General features: G+C 39.9%; 1 protein-coding gene across 4 annotated transcripts in view; it reads right to left on the bottom strand.

Moving 5' to 3' along the window:
• Window positions 1–16,926, bottom strand: part of STAMBPL1 (STAM binding protein like 1) — a 46,151-nt gene that overhangs the window by 15,547 nt on the left and 13,678 nt on the right. For 2 of the 4 annotated variants that reach the window (XM_022569410.2, XM_022569407.3), the window contains exons 2-5: window positions 9,016–9,098; window positions 5,994–6,211; window positions 3,401–3,476; window positions 1,591–1,686 (exon numbers count right to left, since the gene is read on the bottom strand). In XM_022569410.2, coding sequence (XP_022425118.1) covers window positions 1,591–1,686; window positions 3,401–3,476; window positions 5,994–6,211; window positions 9,016–9,045 — 420 coding nt within the window. In that variant the 5' untranslated portion in view covers window positions 9,046–9,098. Of the gene's footprint in view, window positions 1–1,590; window positions 1,687–3,400; window positions 3,477–5,993; window positions 6,234–9,015; window positions 9,099–12,865; window positions 13,101–16,926 lie in introns of those variants that run through there. The other 2 variants (XM_022569408.2, XM_022569411.2) reach the window with 2 other exon arrangements.

The following is a 16,926-nucleotide window of genomic DNA, read 5'->3' as shown; positions in this document are numbered from 1 at the left end:
TGCCACCCTAGAATCTTTTGCATTTGACTCTATAACTCATACTGCTGGAACTTTACGGAGAAGGGGGAGTCACTAACAAATGGTTCTCAGAATGTGGTCCAATCAACTCTATCAAAACAAACTACTAGGAGTTTTGTTAAAAATGAAGATTCCCAAGCTCCCCAGTCTTAACAAAAATATCCAGGCATTATTAGGTCAAAGAATACATCTTTAACAAGCTTCCCAAATAATTCTGATGAAAACTAGACTTTGGGAGCTACTATAAGGCAGGGGTGAGGTGGGGGACAGAGCTTACAGCAGTGTAAGCTGACATCATGTCAGCTTACACTTTGATATGCACTCTGGGTCTTGTTATAGAGCAGACTGGCCTTCAGCGGGTCTGGGGTGGGGCCTGAGAATCTGCATTCCAACAGGCTCCCCAGTGATGTGAGTGTTGCCTGTAGCAAAGGCTTATCAGTGTGTCTGTTCATCTGTCCAAGGCATAAAGCCTGCCATTCTATCCCCCAAAGATTTCTACATGTCATATACTTGGAATCCTACTGTGGACTAGGAAGTAACTGGTGTCACCAAAGGCAGACCAGGTGACAACTGCTGAGGCCGCTCCTCCCAGAGCGCTCCTGAGAGGATCAGCATGCACATTGCTGAGCAGGGAAGGGAGATTAACTGGGCTGTTAAATTAAATCCCTTCCTGCTGTTCTGTCCAAGCCGCCAAAATCACTTTTAGCTTTTATAGTTCAAATCAAATCATCAGTAACCACACTGGAGGAAATCTTCTCATCTCAACATTCCTTCTGTCACTCAGCGCAAACAGCTCACTCAAACCTGCCTTCTAGCTATACCAAAGGAAGCAGAGAAGGCCTGTGACCACACTCCGAGGTAACAAGATTGGACTGAACTGAGAGTCAGTAAAAGTGACAACTTCCAAAGCACATAAACACATAGCCAAACAAAAAAGCAAAACAACCTTTATCATTATGCTGTAAACATTAAGAGTTCAAGTGTTGAACTGGAATATCTTATAGACTGACTGGTCAGCTTCTTCTTTCAATGCCCTTCAGTCTCAGACATCATTTTCATTTTCACTCTCTATTTAATAAGAATCCAGGAGCCACCACCCCTTGGTGATATGATTACATTTCACTCATATAGCCATTATTCCATCTGGATGTTATACTGATTACAATATTTAAGAATCAAATTCACATTTCCAAGGCATACGTAATTAGGCACATCAGAAACTATATACTGTTCTCCCTACCGCTCTTACTGTCTCCTTTCATTGCTAAAACGCAGCCATCTGGCTCAAGATTACATTGGCAAGAGTTGGTCTAAAAGCTCCGCTTAAATCACTGTAAGAAGTCTATTTTCTAATGCTTCACTTTATTAGATGTTGACAGGAAATAAAAATACCACATCCTTGGTGCAAGTGCTTAACCAGGATATCAACATGAATTTTTTATGGGTTTTACGTCACTGTATTTTTAATTTTTAATTTGAATGCATACGACATTTGAAAAACTCATTAAAATGAAATTCAAAAAATATCTGCACAGAAAACAGTCATGCAATAAATGTACCAATTGAACTTACTTCACTTTGCAAATATTCTTGGTATTCTACGTTATATTTCTTTAAAAGGTCCTTTTTCAATTCATCTGTCCTTGGGAATGCAATCTCCTTCAGTTTCTTTTAAAAAATATATATATACATATTGATTAGTGGGATTTTCAGTATAGTCAGCTTTCAGATCATCAGCTGAGAAAGAAAAACAGCTGGTATGTGCATTAGAAATCAAGACACAAGTAACCAAAGATGATCGTGGAAAAATCAATCTTTTCTAGGGCTCCAAAATATAACTTTTCAGTAGAGAAGAGAAAAAATTATCCCCTTTGTAAGACCTTTATCGACTTCACTGGTTAGATAAGCATCTTGTTCAGTAGGTACCTCATTTTTAGGTAGTGGGTTTGTAACTGCACATTCCATGGTAGGTAAATTTTATGGCATCATAGTTAGAAGGGACCTCAGAGAACACCGTAAGTAGGGATCCCTAGGCTTAACAGACTGTAAAAAAGGAACTCAGGCACTTTTTATAAAAATATAGTTTCCCAGGCCTAACCCAAGACCTACTGAGACAACATGTTTAGAGAAGGGATTGGGATCTGGATCTCAAACAATTTCCCAGTGATCATAATGCAGGAAAATCTGATACAGTCCAAGCACCCACCAGCCCCGCCTCTGTAGAGATGAGGAAACAAAGGCCTAGAGGGATTGAAAGGCTTGTCCAATGTCATTCAACTAGCTAATGGCCTCATTAGGACTAAAACTCCTAACTCTAGCCAATCTTTTGTCATCCATCCATCCATCCATTTATTCAAGCACAAACAGAAAATGTATATGCTTTTGGAGAATACTTTCCCTACAAGTAAAAATAAGAATAACCCTAAATTAGAGTAAAGGAGTCACCTTGGCAGCCTAAGACCTTGGTTTCCATACAGAATTTTCTGAGTTTACGTGAACAAGAGAATTGAGGGGAAATGCTACTCAAAGGCCTGATAATGAATGATCCTTCAGATAGTGTACAGAAATTTTAAAATGTAGATGACCATTTGACAAAAATTTGTGTTCTGCTTACAGGCACCCCCAGGCCTGACATAGCTGGTAAGAAAGCTTTTATTCTGTTATGTGGTAAAATATTTTTTGAGAGTAATTAAAAATTACATACTGTGATTGACTTTGTATACATTGTTTTACCTTCCATCATATAAAATCAATCCATACTACTTAAGACAAATGGAAAGCATTTAAAAATGTTATCTAAAAGGATATATTCTTAGCCAAAGATATTTGGAACTATATATGCAGCAAATGTTGATGGTAAATAAATACATTTCAACAACCTTCTTTTTCCTTTGGAATATTTCAGGCCACTCACTAAACACTTTGTTGTCTCATAGGCTAGTACTATAAGAAGAAAATGACTAGAACTTTGTGGCTGCCTTAATAATCAACACTGATATTCAAATAGGTTTTGGGTTCAGAATTGTATGGAATAATCAAAACCAGCCAAAATGACTGTCTCAAATAAGTATGGGGAAATAGACAACCATTCTCTCAATCTCCGGGAGGAATCATAAAATAATTCCTTCTTCACGTCTTAACATGATTAAGTATATTCTTGATCTTTTTCTTTTTTTTTTTTTTTTTCTCGTTTCAAGTAGACATCCCGCAGTAACGATGATTAAAGGTCTAGGAAGAGATCGAAACATCATAGCTAATGGAATGAATCTTTTGCGCTTAAACTCTTGAGAGGATGAGACAGAGGAGGAGAGGAAGGGGATGAATCAATAATGGATACTTGTGGAACATTTGAACCCCCGGGGGAGAGTCTATCCCACAATACCTTCATAATATCCTGCTTTTCGGGTACTGCACATTGCTGGTAATCTCGATGGTTAGGAAGCTTTTCTACAAACAAACTGCAGAAAAAGAAAACACGTCCTTAGCATTAAATGACAGAAAAAGCTCAATGATGGCTTCTAATTTGAGAATGAGCCTCCTTTTCAAAAAGGACATGGTTAATAACATTATTTAACCTATATTCTTTCCATTTGCCTTTCCATCAAAGGTTGGCCCAAGTATGATTTTGGCATTACAGGGTAGTTAACTGTAAGCACTGAGGTTAAGAGAGTTAAAGTTGGGATGCTCCCTGAAGAGACCACATCACTTTGGTTTTTCTCGGGTCTTCGGCACTGTTTCCCACTTGAGCATCATTTTACTTATGTGTAGGGCTGGCAACACTGAGGATCACGTGAAAATGTAAGAGTCTGGAAAGATGGATGTAACCCCTTCTCACCATTGAAAGACTCAAAGGGCCACTGATGAATCAGTAGTGCCATGGTGTCTATATTAAAAACTCTTAAATGAAAATTCATAAATGAGAGAAATGTCAGCCGGAATCCTTAATGGATTACGAGGTGCTAATTAAGAGTTAATTATTTTTCATCACCTTTTGAGGAACAAGGGACAATAAAAATGAAGGGAAATTAGTACAGCAAACCAGATACATTGCTTCCAGGTAAAGTGAAGGTATTGCTTCCACAAGGGCAGGAAATTCTGTTTTTGTTTTTTCCTTATTGATGTATTCTTAGCCTGTAGAATGGTGTCCCTCTCATAATGAATGTTCAATAAATATTTGTTAAATGAATGAAAAGCTCTTAGAGCAAATACTATTTTTGATCAACTAGTATGCTATAACTACTGATGTTCTGTTGTTTACAAATCACACATACACTCATCATCTCATCTATAGAATACAGAGGAAAGGTATTATAACTCTTATCTCTCAAATAAGAAAATTAAAGCCTAAAGAAATTACATAAGGTGTGTCAGTTGCCTAAGGCTTTTGTAAGTAGCGTAAAGTCATAGACATTTACAGTTGAAGAGACCTCAGAGATTTTCACCCATAAGTCTTTCATTTATGTAGATGAGGAACTGAACTCACAGAGGATAACTGAATTACCTATGGTCATATCGTTAATGACAGGAGAGAATTCAAATATTCTGATTACTCAGTAACTCAGAGAGTGTAGTGGCCCTTTACCACACTTACGTGTGTGTGTGCAAAACCCAGAAGAAGGTGAAAAAAATATTATCATTTAGTAACTTATAGTTCAGAAACTAAAATGGAAAATGTGTGCTATCAATGACAGTTTATAACGTCCAATTTCATGTTTATTGCTTAACTTTATAGAAACTTGATTTTTCCCAGGTAGGATGAATGTTGCCAACCATTCTCTAAATTTCCAAGAAGTTAATTAACTTGAATAAAGTGCAGAGCCCACTTTGCACACCATATTAACTGCCTTTAATTTCGCCCATGGTAGAATCATGGATGCAGTATTTAAAACAGTTGATCTTTTCAGCTTCTCGAATGTTCTCAGGTTAAGTCCCCAACTAAACTAATACAATTAATCAATGTGTGATTTCCAGTTAAAACAAAAATAAGGGGTTCAGCTCAGATGAAATAATTTTTGGTAACAGGAGATCCTCCCAATCAGTAAGCTGGCAAATTGGTATAGAAAACCCAAATCCCATTTCTTTTAGTTCAAACTAGGATATCTTACTAACAAATATCTAATGTGAAGTGTGATTTTTTTTTTTTTTTTTTTTTTTTTTGCGGTACGCGGGCCTCTCACTGTTGCGGCCTCTCCCGTTGCGGAGCACAGACTCCGGACGCGCAGGCTCAGCGGCCATGGCTCAGGGGCCCAGCCGCTCCGCGGCATGTGGGATCTTCCCGGACCGGGGCACGAACCCGCGTCCCCTGCATCGGCAGGCGGACTCTCAACCACTGCGCCACCAGGGAAGCCCAGTGATGTGTGATATTTTTACATGGCTGTTTTGATGGAGCCACTTTCACTCAATATTTTGGAAGCTCTTTTATACATACAATTCTTACACAGCTAAATAATTGCCTTAAAAAAATACTAACTACAATGTGAAACCAACTACTACACTCTGTCCCAGAATCAGTTCCTTCCTAGGATCGTCAACTTATCCCCTAGTCGCAACCCATCAAATTAAATATTTAAAATGTTAATGGCACATTCCAGGTATTGTAGATGGAGCTACAATATGATGTCTGCTTTCATAAAGCTTGCATTCCTGTGAAGGAAGAATGACACAAAACAAGAAATTTTATTTGTGAAGAGAGGGAGGGGGCATGCTGGTTACTGCGCTGGCCTGTTGAAAGGTGTCTGACATCCCTGAGCTTCGCGCCATCCCTGATCATTCATCCCTAAGCCTCAGAGATGGTGTAAGGCCGCCTCTGAGTACATTACTTGGTAACTTAAAAACCTGGACATCTCATGCTTTGGGAGATTGTAAATTCAGTCTGAATATGAAAACATGCCGGCATCTAAGCTGTCTCACCAAAATACCATGTAAATATTTTCCCAATTTTCTCATTTTGAAGACCTCCAAAATAAAACACTTACGTTATAAATTTATTATAAAGAACAAAGGCATTTTCCAAGTTTCCTTCTTCCAAATACACGGACGCCATTCTCTCCATTTCTACTCCGGATCTAAAGTAGCGGCGCGGAGTGATATCTTCATTGATGGTGATATTACAACCCAGCTTGCTTAGGGCGCGGACTCGCTCTTCCGGGCTGAGGGAAACATCCCTGTGGTCCGGCATGGCAGCTAACTTTTTCTGCAAAGTCGAATTTGAATCTCTGGTTATAAGAAGAAATGAACATGACTGAAATTATACATGTATTTTCTGTACTAAATACCTGACATCAATACCTAAGGAAAGTTTTTCATAAAAGTTAATGATACGATAAAAATAATTCTTTTTGCTTAAACGTGTGGTCTACACACCAAAAAGATACACGTCTCCAGGGTAAACATACACTCTTTTAGACTAAGACCTCTTATAGGTTTCAGCTACAATTATGTGGCACTTCCTGGGTATGCAAATGTTTTAGGTCATTTTAGGTAAAATATCATTGACCCTTATATCCTCACAGAAGCAAACCAAGAGATGGATTCCTACCAGGGTAGGGATCATGTCATTATACTTGAAGGGCCTCCAAGAGATGGCTTGGATTCGAAGTTACTATCAGGATTCAATTCTATTCCAGAACACATCTGGTTTTATAAGTAGCTTTCAGGGCCTCCCTGTATCTTTACCAAGTGAATAAAACCCCACCAATAATTCCAGGAAAAACCTTTTCAAGCATATGGCCATTCCCCCCACCCCTTTTTTAACATAAAGACACTCTCAGAGCTTGACATAATAGTAACTACACCATTAATTATTCCCTGACTGAGAAAGTAATAATGATTACTAAAAAAAAAGTCTGTGATATTAATATATTTGTATTTTATTAATAAAAACAACATCTATACACATCTGAAAAAACATGGAACATATACATTCAGGATAATTATTCAATTCTTCAATAAAAAGTCAGTGTTTCTGAAAGGTGAAAAAGCCAAATGTTTTCTGTTAAAGGCCATATAGCAAGTTTCTTAGCCTCAGTGGGACATATAGTCTCCATGGCAGCTACTCAGCTCCGCTGGTGTGAAATCAGCCATAACCCCACGTAAACAAATAATCCTGACTGTGTTCCAAAAATATTGTTATTTGACCAAAGGTAAATGTTTCAATGACATCATAAAGTTACTGGGAAAAAAAATCTATGGAAATTAGGACATTTTCTAAAGCAGACTTCTAGCCTCCTGTGTGCACAAAAGTAACTCGCCCGTTTTTTATTACTATACAGTCTACCCTGAATTATAATTATTTGTATACAAGTTTTTTTTGTTTGTTTGTTTGTTTTTTTCGGTACGCAGGCCTCTCACTGTTGTGGCCTCTCCCGTTGCGGAGCACAGGCTCCGGACACACAGGCTCAGCGGCCATGGCTCACGGGCCCAGCCGCTCCACAGCATGTGGGAGCTTCCCGGACCAGGGCACGAACCTGTGTCCCCTGCATCAGCAGGCGGACTCTCAACCACTGCGCCACCAGGGAAGCCCTGTATACAGGTATTTTTGACTCCTTATGAACTCCATGAGGGAAAGGAATCATTTTACACTCATCTCTGTCCTCTGGAATGTAGTATATTCCCTGCAACACAGATGATAACCAATAAATGTATCAAATAAAGGAGGAAGAGAGACAGGGAGCAACATGACTATAATTAGATAATCTTTTTATCTGAAGGAAAAAAAATAAGATTTATTTTCCCTTTACGGGAATGGTGCTGCCCTTCCTAAGTTTAAAATTGATTTCAGAGATAAACTGGGAAATAGCCTAAACTCTTCATCAATCTGTAGTGTTTCATTTGCATATGAACTTCTTAGATGTAAATAAATTTTCCAGAGGAAGAAGCCTTTGTGTTCATTTTTACACTGACATGTCCACTAAAATTTTAGTTATTCCTACATAATGTTCTAGAAACACACAGGCACTCCATAAGGATGACTCCTTCCTCTGCAGAGGTGGAAATGGGTCAGCCTTTATTATCCCACAGTGCCTTGACAATATGGGGTCAGAAAGTGAAAAGTTCCTACAATTTTCTGCTCCTCAAACATACTCTCAAAAGCAACTGAGCATCTGTGAAGGACTTTTTCCTCAAAGAGAGAAAACTAACCTATTTCAGAGCAAGAGCCAGGCTCTATTTCTTTATGTTCTGGTGCTAAGCTTTGTGTGTGTAGGGTATTCAGTATACCGCTGCTCCCAGGGCTACAGGGGTAGTGAGTGGGTTTGGGAGGGTCATCAGGAGGAAGGGGAGGGTAATGACAGCTTTCCTTTAGCAAGTCCCAAGGACAAGCTGGCAACATTAAAACTACGTTTCCAAAAGTTGTAAGGCACAAAGTACAAAAACAGGGCCATGGAGATTATACAACGTTCCTATATTCACATTCAGAGACTGATCTGGTACACACAATAAGCTCATGGGATCCCAAGGCCCCTGTTATTTCCTCTCCAGCACGTTATTTCTTCTAAGATGTAGCTCAAGAAGGTGTGTACTATGTTGGCTGTAAGGGCAAAAGATGAAAAGGATGAGAGTTTCAAGTATTCACACATTTACCCAAAGATCCCAAAGCAGCATCTAGGTGTTAAATAGAAAATTATTTCCTTGGTCATTGCCACACAAGGTAAGCCTCTAATTTTTATCTGGGAAGAAGCTGAGGCACAAAGAAGTTGAAGTACCTGCTACAATGTCATCTGTGAAATTCTTCTCCCCGGTGTTGTGCTAAAGGACTACACTCCTGGAATCGAACCAGATAAATTAACATTTCACACTTTCATGGAAAAAAAAGCATTATTTTTAATTCTAGCAAAGATGGGTTTATTAATCACTTCCTCAAAGGAGAGGACCACGCAGATGGATGAAAACGGCAAATGCTCAACTTCTTGAATTGTGACTCATTTCACATTCAGTGTGTTTCTGTTCTTCTTTTTGGGTTTTCGGACCACATGTAAAATATTGGTTGGTGCCACCTACCAGGGAATTCACCGTTAACGGCTGATCCATGTTGTCCTGTCTACAAAATGATGGTGTTTATTGTTTCTTCTCAATCACTTCATCTGTTTCAAAGACAAAAAGCAGAGCTAAGGTTATTTCTTGAGAACTCAAGTCTCAAATCCCAAATGCCAGGCTTATTTCTGCCTCAGAAAAAATATGAACAAATTGAAATAACTTATATTATCTGAGACTACTGGAAATCTCTTCCTGAAAATACAAAACTGCAGGTGGTTATAAGGTTTCTTGAAGCAGACTTTTAAAACAGGAAGTGTGAAGAGAATTAGTTATTGCCTAGTACCCAGTATAAATCTGCTGGGTGTTATCTTACTTAGAATACTATGCAAGGTTATAAAGTGGATTTACTTGCTTCGAAAGGAGAAAGAAGGTCATTGTGATTGAGAGCATGGACTCAGACCTGGAGCCCATCTGAGCTTAAACTAAGTCTTACTGGCTGTGGTAGGTAGAATTCTAAGAGAGTGCTGTGATTCCCACCCCTTGGGATCCACAGGTTTATGTAATCCCCTTCCCTTGAGTGTGGCCAAGACCTATAACTGGCTTCTCATCTCAGCAGAACATAGCAAAGGTGATGGGAGATTACTCCCATGTTTATTATATTCTGTCATATGGCAAAGACGAAGAGATTCTGCAGATATATTAAGGCCCCTAATCATTTGAGGTTCAATTAATCAGAAGGGAGATTATCCTGAGTGGGAGACCTCTCCTGCTGACCTGGAAGACTCAGCCATCCTGAGTTCCACAGCAGTAGGGAGATGAATTCTGCCAAGAATGACGTGCTCTTGGAAGAGGACTCCAAGCCTCAGATCAGATCCTTACCCTGGTCGACGCCTCCATTGCTGCCTTGTGAGACCCTGAGCAGCGGACCTAGTTGTGCTATGCCTAGACTCCTGACCCACAAAACTGTGAGATAACAAATGTATGTTGTCTTAACACATGAAGCTTGGGGTGATTTGCAGTGCAGCAATAGAAAATGAATACTCTAGCTGGGTGACTGCAGGTAAATATCTAGCCTTTCTGTGCACCTGAATAAAGGGGGAAAATAAGAGTACCTATGTCATGTCGTTGTGGTAAGGATTAAATGACTTAGCATATAAAGCGCTTAGAACAGTTCCCAGCACATAGTCAATATCATATCAATGTCCGCTATTACTAGAATCTTGATTTTGCAGTTGAGGAAACTGAGGCTCAGGGATGTTAAGTGAATGTACCCAAGTTCAAATAATCACTCGATAAATGTTAGTCTCCTTCCTTTGTATGCTAGTTTAAGGTCGAGCTCTGCATGATCACTTCCCACTTCTAAATTTATGTCGGCTTTTATATTCCACTAATCACTTATGCGACGCTGAACACATATTTTCTCCTCAGTTCCTCATTCATGAAATGAGGGGGTTAAGCTACACTCTTTCAAGTTACAACATTCTGTGATTCTCGAAAACTCCAGAAGTAGATTATTCAATCCTTCCGTGCTATTTTCTGACCTGAATCCATGGCTGGAAAATCCTTCCAAGGAAAGTCACTTAGTGTGTTCTGATCTTTCCCCTTCATCCTCTCCAGTGATCCCTGGAGTACACATCAAGCTGTCGGCCTGCAGGTTGCAGAAATGCACAAGAAAGAAGGACCTACAGAGAGCCCTAGTCACAGTGTACTTTTAAAATCCAAATTAATCCTGGGACCACTGAATGTAGGCAATCCCTTTGGGGGAATTACCACTTCTTTGGTGAGAATAAAACGGAAAAAAAAAAGACGTTAAAAGAGTTAAGGAGACAGAACAAAGAGGCTTATGGAGAATTTGAGGCTGGGTGGGGAGAGAATAGGACAAGGAAATACTAGTTACTCATTGATTAGGGTCTCCTAAAAGCCAAGAATGAATTCTTTTAGGGGTTACTCAGATCCTTAAACAGAGCACAAATAATTTAAAAAGTTGGAAACATTAGCACAGCACTTCTAAAATCATATAACCCGGAGACTTGTTTAAAATGCAGATTCCTGGAACTCAAAAGGATTCTGGATCCCCTAGTTTTAAGCCCACCAATAGCATTGTTAGGATGTGGTGCAGGTGATTTTGATACATGAGACTTCCAAACAACACTTTGAAAGACACTGCATCTGAGAATGTATCAAGCAGGATTCTTAGTTGCAAGCAAAGGCACCGACTCTTGAATCCACAGAATGATAATGGAAAGGTCACAAATTACCAAGAAGGCCAGAGAAATTGGGCCTGGAGGCTACATACCCAGCAACCTGACCCCAAATCACACAGCAGCACTGGTCTGCTGCCTGTCACTGATGGGCGGGGCAGCCAGCGGCTTCCATCACCGACACCAGATGCTGTCTGGGAAACCACCTGTGAAGGTGCCACATATTTTTTCATGTCACTAGTTTCTATTTCAAAATATGAGATGGAGGTGCCTGACTGGCAGAACCTAGGTCACACGCCTGCAGCCAGGCTGCAAAGGTGGTTAAAAACGCAAATATCTAGCACTTCACACTTCCTTAGGAGGCAAAGTGGGATGTGCCAGGTGAGAAAAGGTAGATTCAGGGCTGGACGGCCAAAAACAATGGTAAGTATACAGAAAAATCAAACTTTTCCACAATGAGCTTCTAGACGTATAAAATGCTTAATTCAATATATCTTGAACACCAGAATTTATTAAATTCCTATAGATGAAAACCAATAGTTAAATCTCTCTTTAACTCTATTAACTCCCACACACAAATTTATCTATAATTCAGAAACAGAAACCAACTCCCCTCAAATCTAATAAGAAAGAAGTTTATACATTGGTCAGTCAACTGCTTCTTTTTGGACCATTAACTACTCAGTGGCAGTGGTCCTGCCTTAATTCCTTTATTTTTCAATCTGCAGTCCTAGCACTTATCCCCTGCAATATAAACAATTACCAATGTCAGCATAAACAGGTTATGTTCTCAAGACCAGTAGATGTCAAAGTGTGATACAGCGTCCCCAAGGGGTCTGCAAGGTCAATATTATTTTCGTAATATCACTAAAACATTATTTGCTTTTTTTACCATCCATCTGTATAGTGGAGAGTTCCGTAGGGTACAAGTTAATGGCTATGCTCACTTGTATCTTCTTGTAAATGTCTGCTACAATTTTTAATATGGTAAATATAAATAGATATAACCCACAGAAACAAAGCTTTTTAGTGCCCTTAGTAATTTTTAAGAGTGTAAAGTGGTCTCATGACCAAAAAATTTGAAAACCTGCTGCTCTAGATCAACTACGCAAACAAACAAAACAAAACCTCGCCATGCTACTTCAATCTAACCAGAAATATAGTGGGCCATGAGAATCTAAAAGACGAAAAAATAATGGTCAAGTATCACCTTCCATTTGTACTACTAAAGTCTCACTAAAATAATTAGAAAACTGAGGGCACAATAAGAGATACCTTACCTCACAGAACCCAAGACCCACGAGAGCAAATGTGGCAGACTGCTATATAATCTGCAATACCCATTCTCTTTTTCTAATATAAAAATATAAATTTTTAGTTGATACATAGCCTGGATGTCTCTATGTCTCAACTGCCCCCAAGGAAATGTGGAAGCAGCTGTATGATTCTGCCCTTTAAAACCAGCAGCAAGTAATGCCAAGAACAATATCTAATCTGTTAACACAGTGTTTCTTTTGTGACCTTTTTAGCCTAAATTATTAATTCCCTTAATTTTCCTTCTCTTTCTTTTTTTTTCTTAAATACTTTTTTTTGGGGGGGCGGGGGTGCTAAGCTCAGAATCCTGACTTACTTGCATACACAGAGGCAGATTTTCCAGAATACAAAAGACTAACCAGGCAGGAAAGAGTCTCCTGAGAGACCGGGCACACAGGACAGCCAGTGAGACCATCGCCCAGACGTGTCGTTTTCTCACTGGTACTCCTTTCAGGCTGAGTGCTGTAGGGAACTGGATAAGCAGGGGCGGCAGATGAGAGAGGCCAGAACACCTCATGCCACACGCTGTGGTCTCATTTCTAATGGGCCAAAAGCAGCCTTTCTTCTCCCCACTGGGTTAGAGTTCAGGTTTTCCTGGAAGAACATGGTGCAATTTACTTAGTTGGAGATAAAGCAAATGATCATAACCTAGACTGTGGGCTGCAGTGACCTAATCTGATTTAGATAAAAGGAGGTTAAAGGGTCACTCCCACGCTTTAAATGACAGAGGCAGAAAGGAGTATCTCCTGAGTCACAGGAGGCTTACAGACTGGGACCTGCTTCCGGGAAAAAAAAAATGACCTAAGCCCATCCTTGCTTTTCATTTGGAAGGATTCAGATGTTAAAACCAAAGGCTATTTTTTTATACTCAAGAGATTATTTTTATACAATATTTGTAAATCAGAAATTATCATCTGCTGTGACCCAGGTGATAACATTATTTGTACTAAAATATTGATAAATACGAAACTTGATCCGAATATTAGAAATAGCCTTTATTGTCCTTTTTATACACTTGTAAGTACTACATGTGAGTACCTGCTAGGTATCAGGCATTTGTCTCTTATTCCTAGAAGGATATCCCAAGTTAAACATACCTCAGCAGTGTGGTTAAGATTAGATCAATCAGCAAGAATGCAGTTGCTACAGGAAAGATTATTAAATAAAACACCATGCCCAATATAGGTTTTGTGTTTGTTGTTTTTTTTTTTTTGCGATACGTGGGCCTCTCACTGTTGTGGCCTCTCCCGTTGTGGAGCACAGGCTCTGGACGCGCAGGCTTAGCGGCCATGGCTCATGGACCCAGCCACTCTGCGGCATGTGGGATCTTCCCGGACCGGGGCACGAACCCGCGTCCCCTGCATCGGCAGGCGGACTCTCAACCACTGTGCCACCAGGGAAGCCCCCAATATATGTTTTAAATTACTTTGAGGTAAGTCTAGGCTACCCTGAGGGCAATCAAGTTGCACTTTGGGCCAGAAAAGAATTATTTCTCATAGTGCAGTACAATTTTTATTCTGACACCAGGATGAGATGGTTGGGCACCCTTAACCCAGCAGCTCAGGGTTTGGGGCTGTATATGTGTAGGAGAAACCAGCTTCTACCACTTGTGAGGTGGGAGTGCTATGGTGTCTTATTTAACCCTTTTGTGTACTTTATCTTCATCTATTAAATGGGGGGAAATAACACCCTTCCAGAAGAACTCAGTGGAAGCTTACATGAAGTTAAAAAAAAAAAAAACACACAAAAAAGAGAATTTCCTGGCGGTCCAGTGGTTAGGGCTCTACGCTTCCACTGCAGGGGGCGTCCACTTCCATCCCCAGTTGGGGAACTAAGATCCCGCATGCCACGCAGCATGACCAAATTAAATAAAGATCATTAAAACACACACACACAAATTCTATTACAGTTCCTGGCATGCAGTAGAAAACTCAAAGAAAATCAGTCCCTTTTCACATCAAATGGTTAGAAAAGTAAGATGACATAGGCTTCTATTATACATAGCAGAGATGACTAATGTTTAACTACTTGCTTCATTGCAATTAGTCTTTGACAGTCGCTGTCAGTTGTCTATCCAACAGCCGCCCACTCTCCCCACCCCCGCTTCTTCCTGCCAGCAGGGCCCAGCCTCACTAGAGATATTCACTTTTCCAGACTCCCTGGCACTCAGGACTTGACTAGTTGGCAAGTGACCAAATCTTGGACAACGGGACCAGAAGGGAGAAATCTATTGGGAGGACTCTGAGATACTTTCATCTCTAACACAAAGAGATAGTCTGGAGAATATGTGCCTTTTCGTCAGCTGGACATGTGTCTTCATGTAAGACTTGAAATGCAGCAGCCGTCTTGCAACCCAGACGGGTCAAGCCTAAGACCCAGCTGGATGGCAGAGGTGGAGGGTAGAGGGAGCCTGGCTCCTTGCAGACACTGTTGAGCTGCTGAGCTTACCTTGAAACCATTCTCCTCTGAACTGTTATTGTGTAAGACATAAGTACCATAGTTTAAGGCACTCTTAGGATTCTGTAATCTGCTGCCTAATTGATACAGGATTCCTCTGGCAACATAAGGAAATGTTTACCTATGTGAATCCAATGGTGAAAGTGGTCATTCTGAATACTAATACTAATATTAAGAAGAAGAAGAAGGGGAAGAATTTTGTGAGATTTAACAATTTTCGAAGGAAATATTTCTATAATATTACATTCTTCTTTGATTCAAATATAAATATTATTTAACTCTTTCTTCATGATTCACAGTTTTATTTCAATGTACCTGCCAACAGCAATGCTTCCCTCCAGTTCTGATTTGCTTTCGTCTAGAAAATCACTTAAAAAACAACTTCTTTGCTAAACTTCTCTGACTTCAGTCTTTCTCTCCTTTTAGTCTATCGTGATTACTGATAAAATAATTTAAATTTATTTGTAAAGTTAAAGTTTAACTGGACATGGGTCTGAAAGGATCTCCTGTGAATAAACTATATGCTGGTTACAATGACTGCTACCTGATTTCTAATTTGGCTGCTCAAAAATCATTCTTCTTACCTTTTCTTTCCTCTACTGTCTTCTACGTAAGAGAAAGTTGAGTTCTGGGCAGGTGAGGTAGGACTATGTATATCACCTTTAATTCAGCAAAAGAGCTATTGTAATAATAATTATATTATTATGATAATATAATATCATATTATAGTAATGGGTTACTAATTATATACTAACCAAAAGCTTTCCTTCCCTGGTTATCTGAAGTAATGCATTGACCTCCATTCTCAGCCCCCACAACCGCCTTATCAAATAGGAAGCAGTTGAGTCTAGAGATTAGACATGCAGCCTCCAGGGTCAGACCACATGGGTTCAAAGCCTGACTCCAAGCAATAACTGCAGAATCACAACTACCCAGACTGCAAAGTGGGGTTGATAACAGTAACTAAGGAAAGACCTGTTGAGAAGGTGAAGTGAGAAAATGCTTGTGAAACCAACAGCGAGATGCTTGGTGTCCGGAAGCACTCAGCAAATGATAATGACCATTATCTCCATTTTACAGGGGAGGAAACTTGACCCTAGACTAGACAAGCAACTTAAGTAAGTGGTGGAGCAAGGACTCAAAATTAGGTGTGTAATATCCCAGAGTTCATACTCGTAGTCACACAGCGATACTCGCAATTAATATTTAATAGCTGATGGTGAAATCAGGGGAAGGTCAAATTCTTGGACTTTGGACAAGAGTGATAGGATTTATTGCAGAAATGAGACTTCAGTTCAGCATTACATCTGTTTCATAGTCTTCCCGCCAAAGAAATAAAAGGGCATCCATTCCCTCCACTTGTTTCTTAGGCAGAGTGATGCGATGTCTGTGGACTGACCACCTGGAATATGTAGTTAAGAAATTCAAATGCATAATTATTAGACCAAGACACAGTTTAATTCAAAATATGTGCTGGTTTTTAATGTAACTTCTAAATTGTGGTACTCAAATTACTTGGCCATGAAAAAGAATGAAATAAATGTCTCTGTAGCTACATGGATGGACCTAGAGATTATCATACTGAGTGAAGTGAGCCAAAGACAAATAACATATATCACTTATGTGGAATCTAAAAAATAATACAAATGAACTTATTTATAAAACAGAAACAGGGCTTCCCTGGCGGCGCAGTGGTTGCGAGTCCGCCTGCCGATGCAGGGGACACAGGTTCGTGCCCCGGTCTGGGAAGATCCCACATGCCGCGGAGCGGTTGGGCCCGTGAGCCATGGCCGCTGAACCTGTGCTACGCAACGGGAGAGGCCACAGCGGTGAGAGGCCCGTGTACCGCAAACAAACAAACAAAAAAACAGAAACAGTCTCACAGACATAGAAAACAAAGTTATGGTTACTGAAGGGGGAAGGGGGTGAAGGGGGAAGGGGGGAGGGATAAATTAGGAGTATG

This window comes from Delphinapterus leucas, chromosome 16 (genome assembly GCF_059928025.1).
Source record: "Delphinapterus leucas isolate spDelLeu-1000000601 "Yukka" chromosome 16, BTC_Dleu_Yukka2, whole genome shotgun sequence".
Classification (NCBI taxonomy): domain Eukaryota; kingdom Metazoa; phylum Chordata; class Mammalia; order Artiodactyla; family Monodontidae; genus Delphinapterus; species Delphinapterus leucas.
This window is presented reverse-complemented; position numbering and strand designations above follow the sequence as displayed.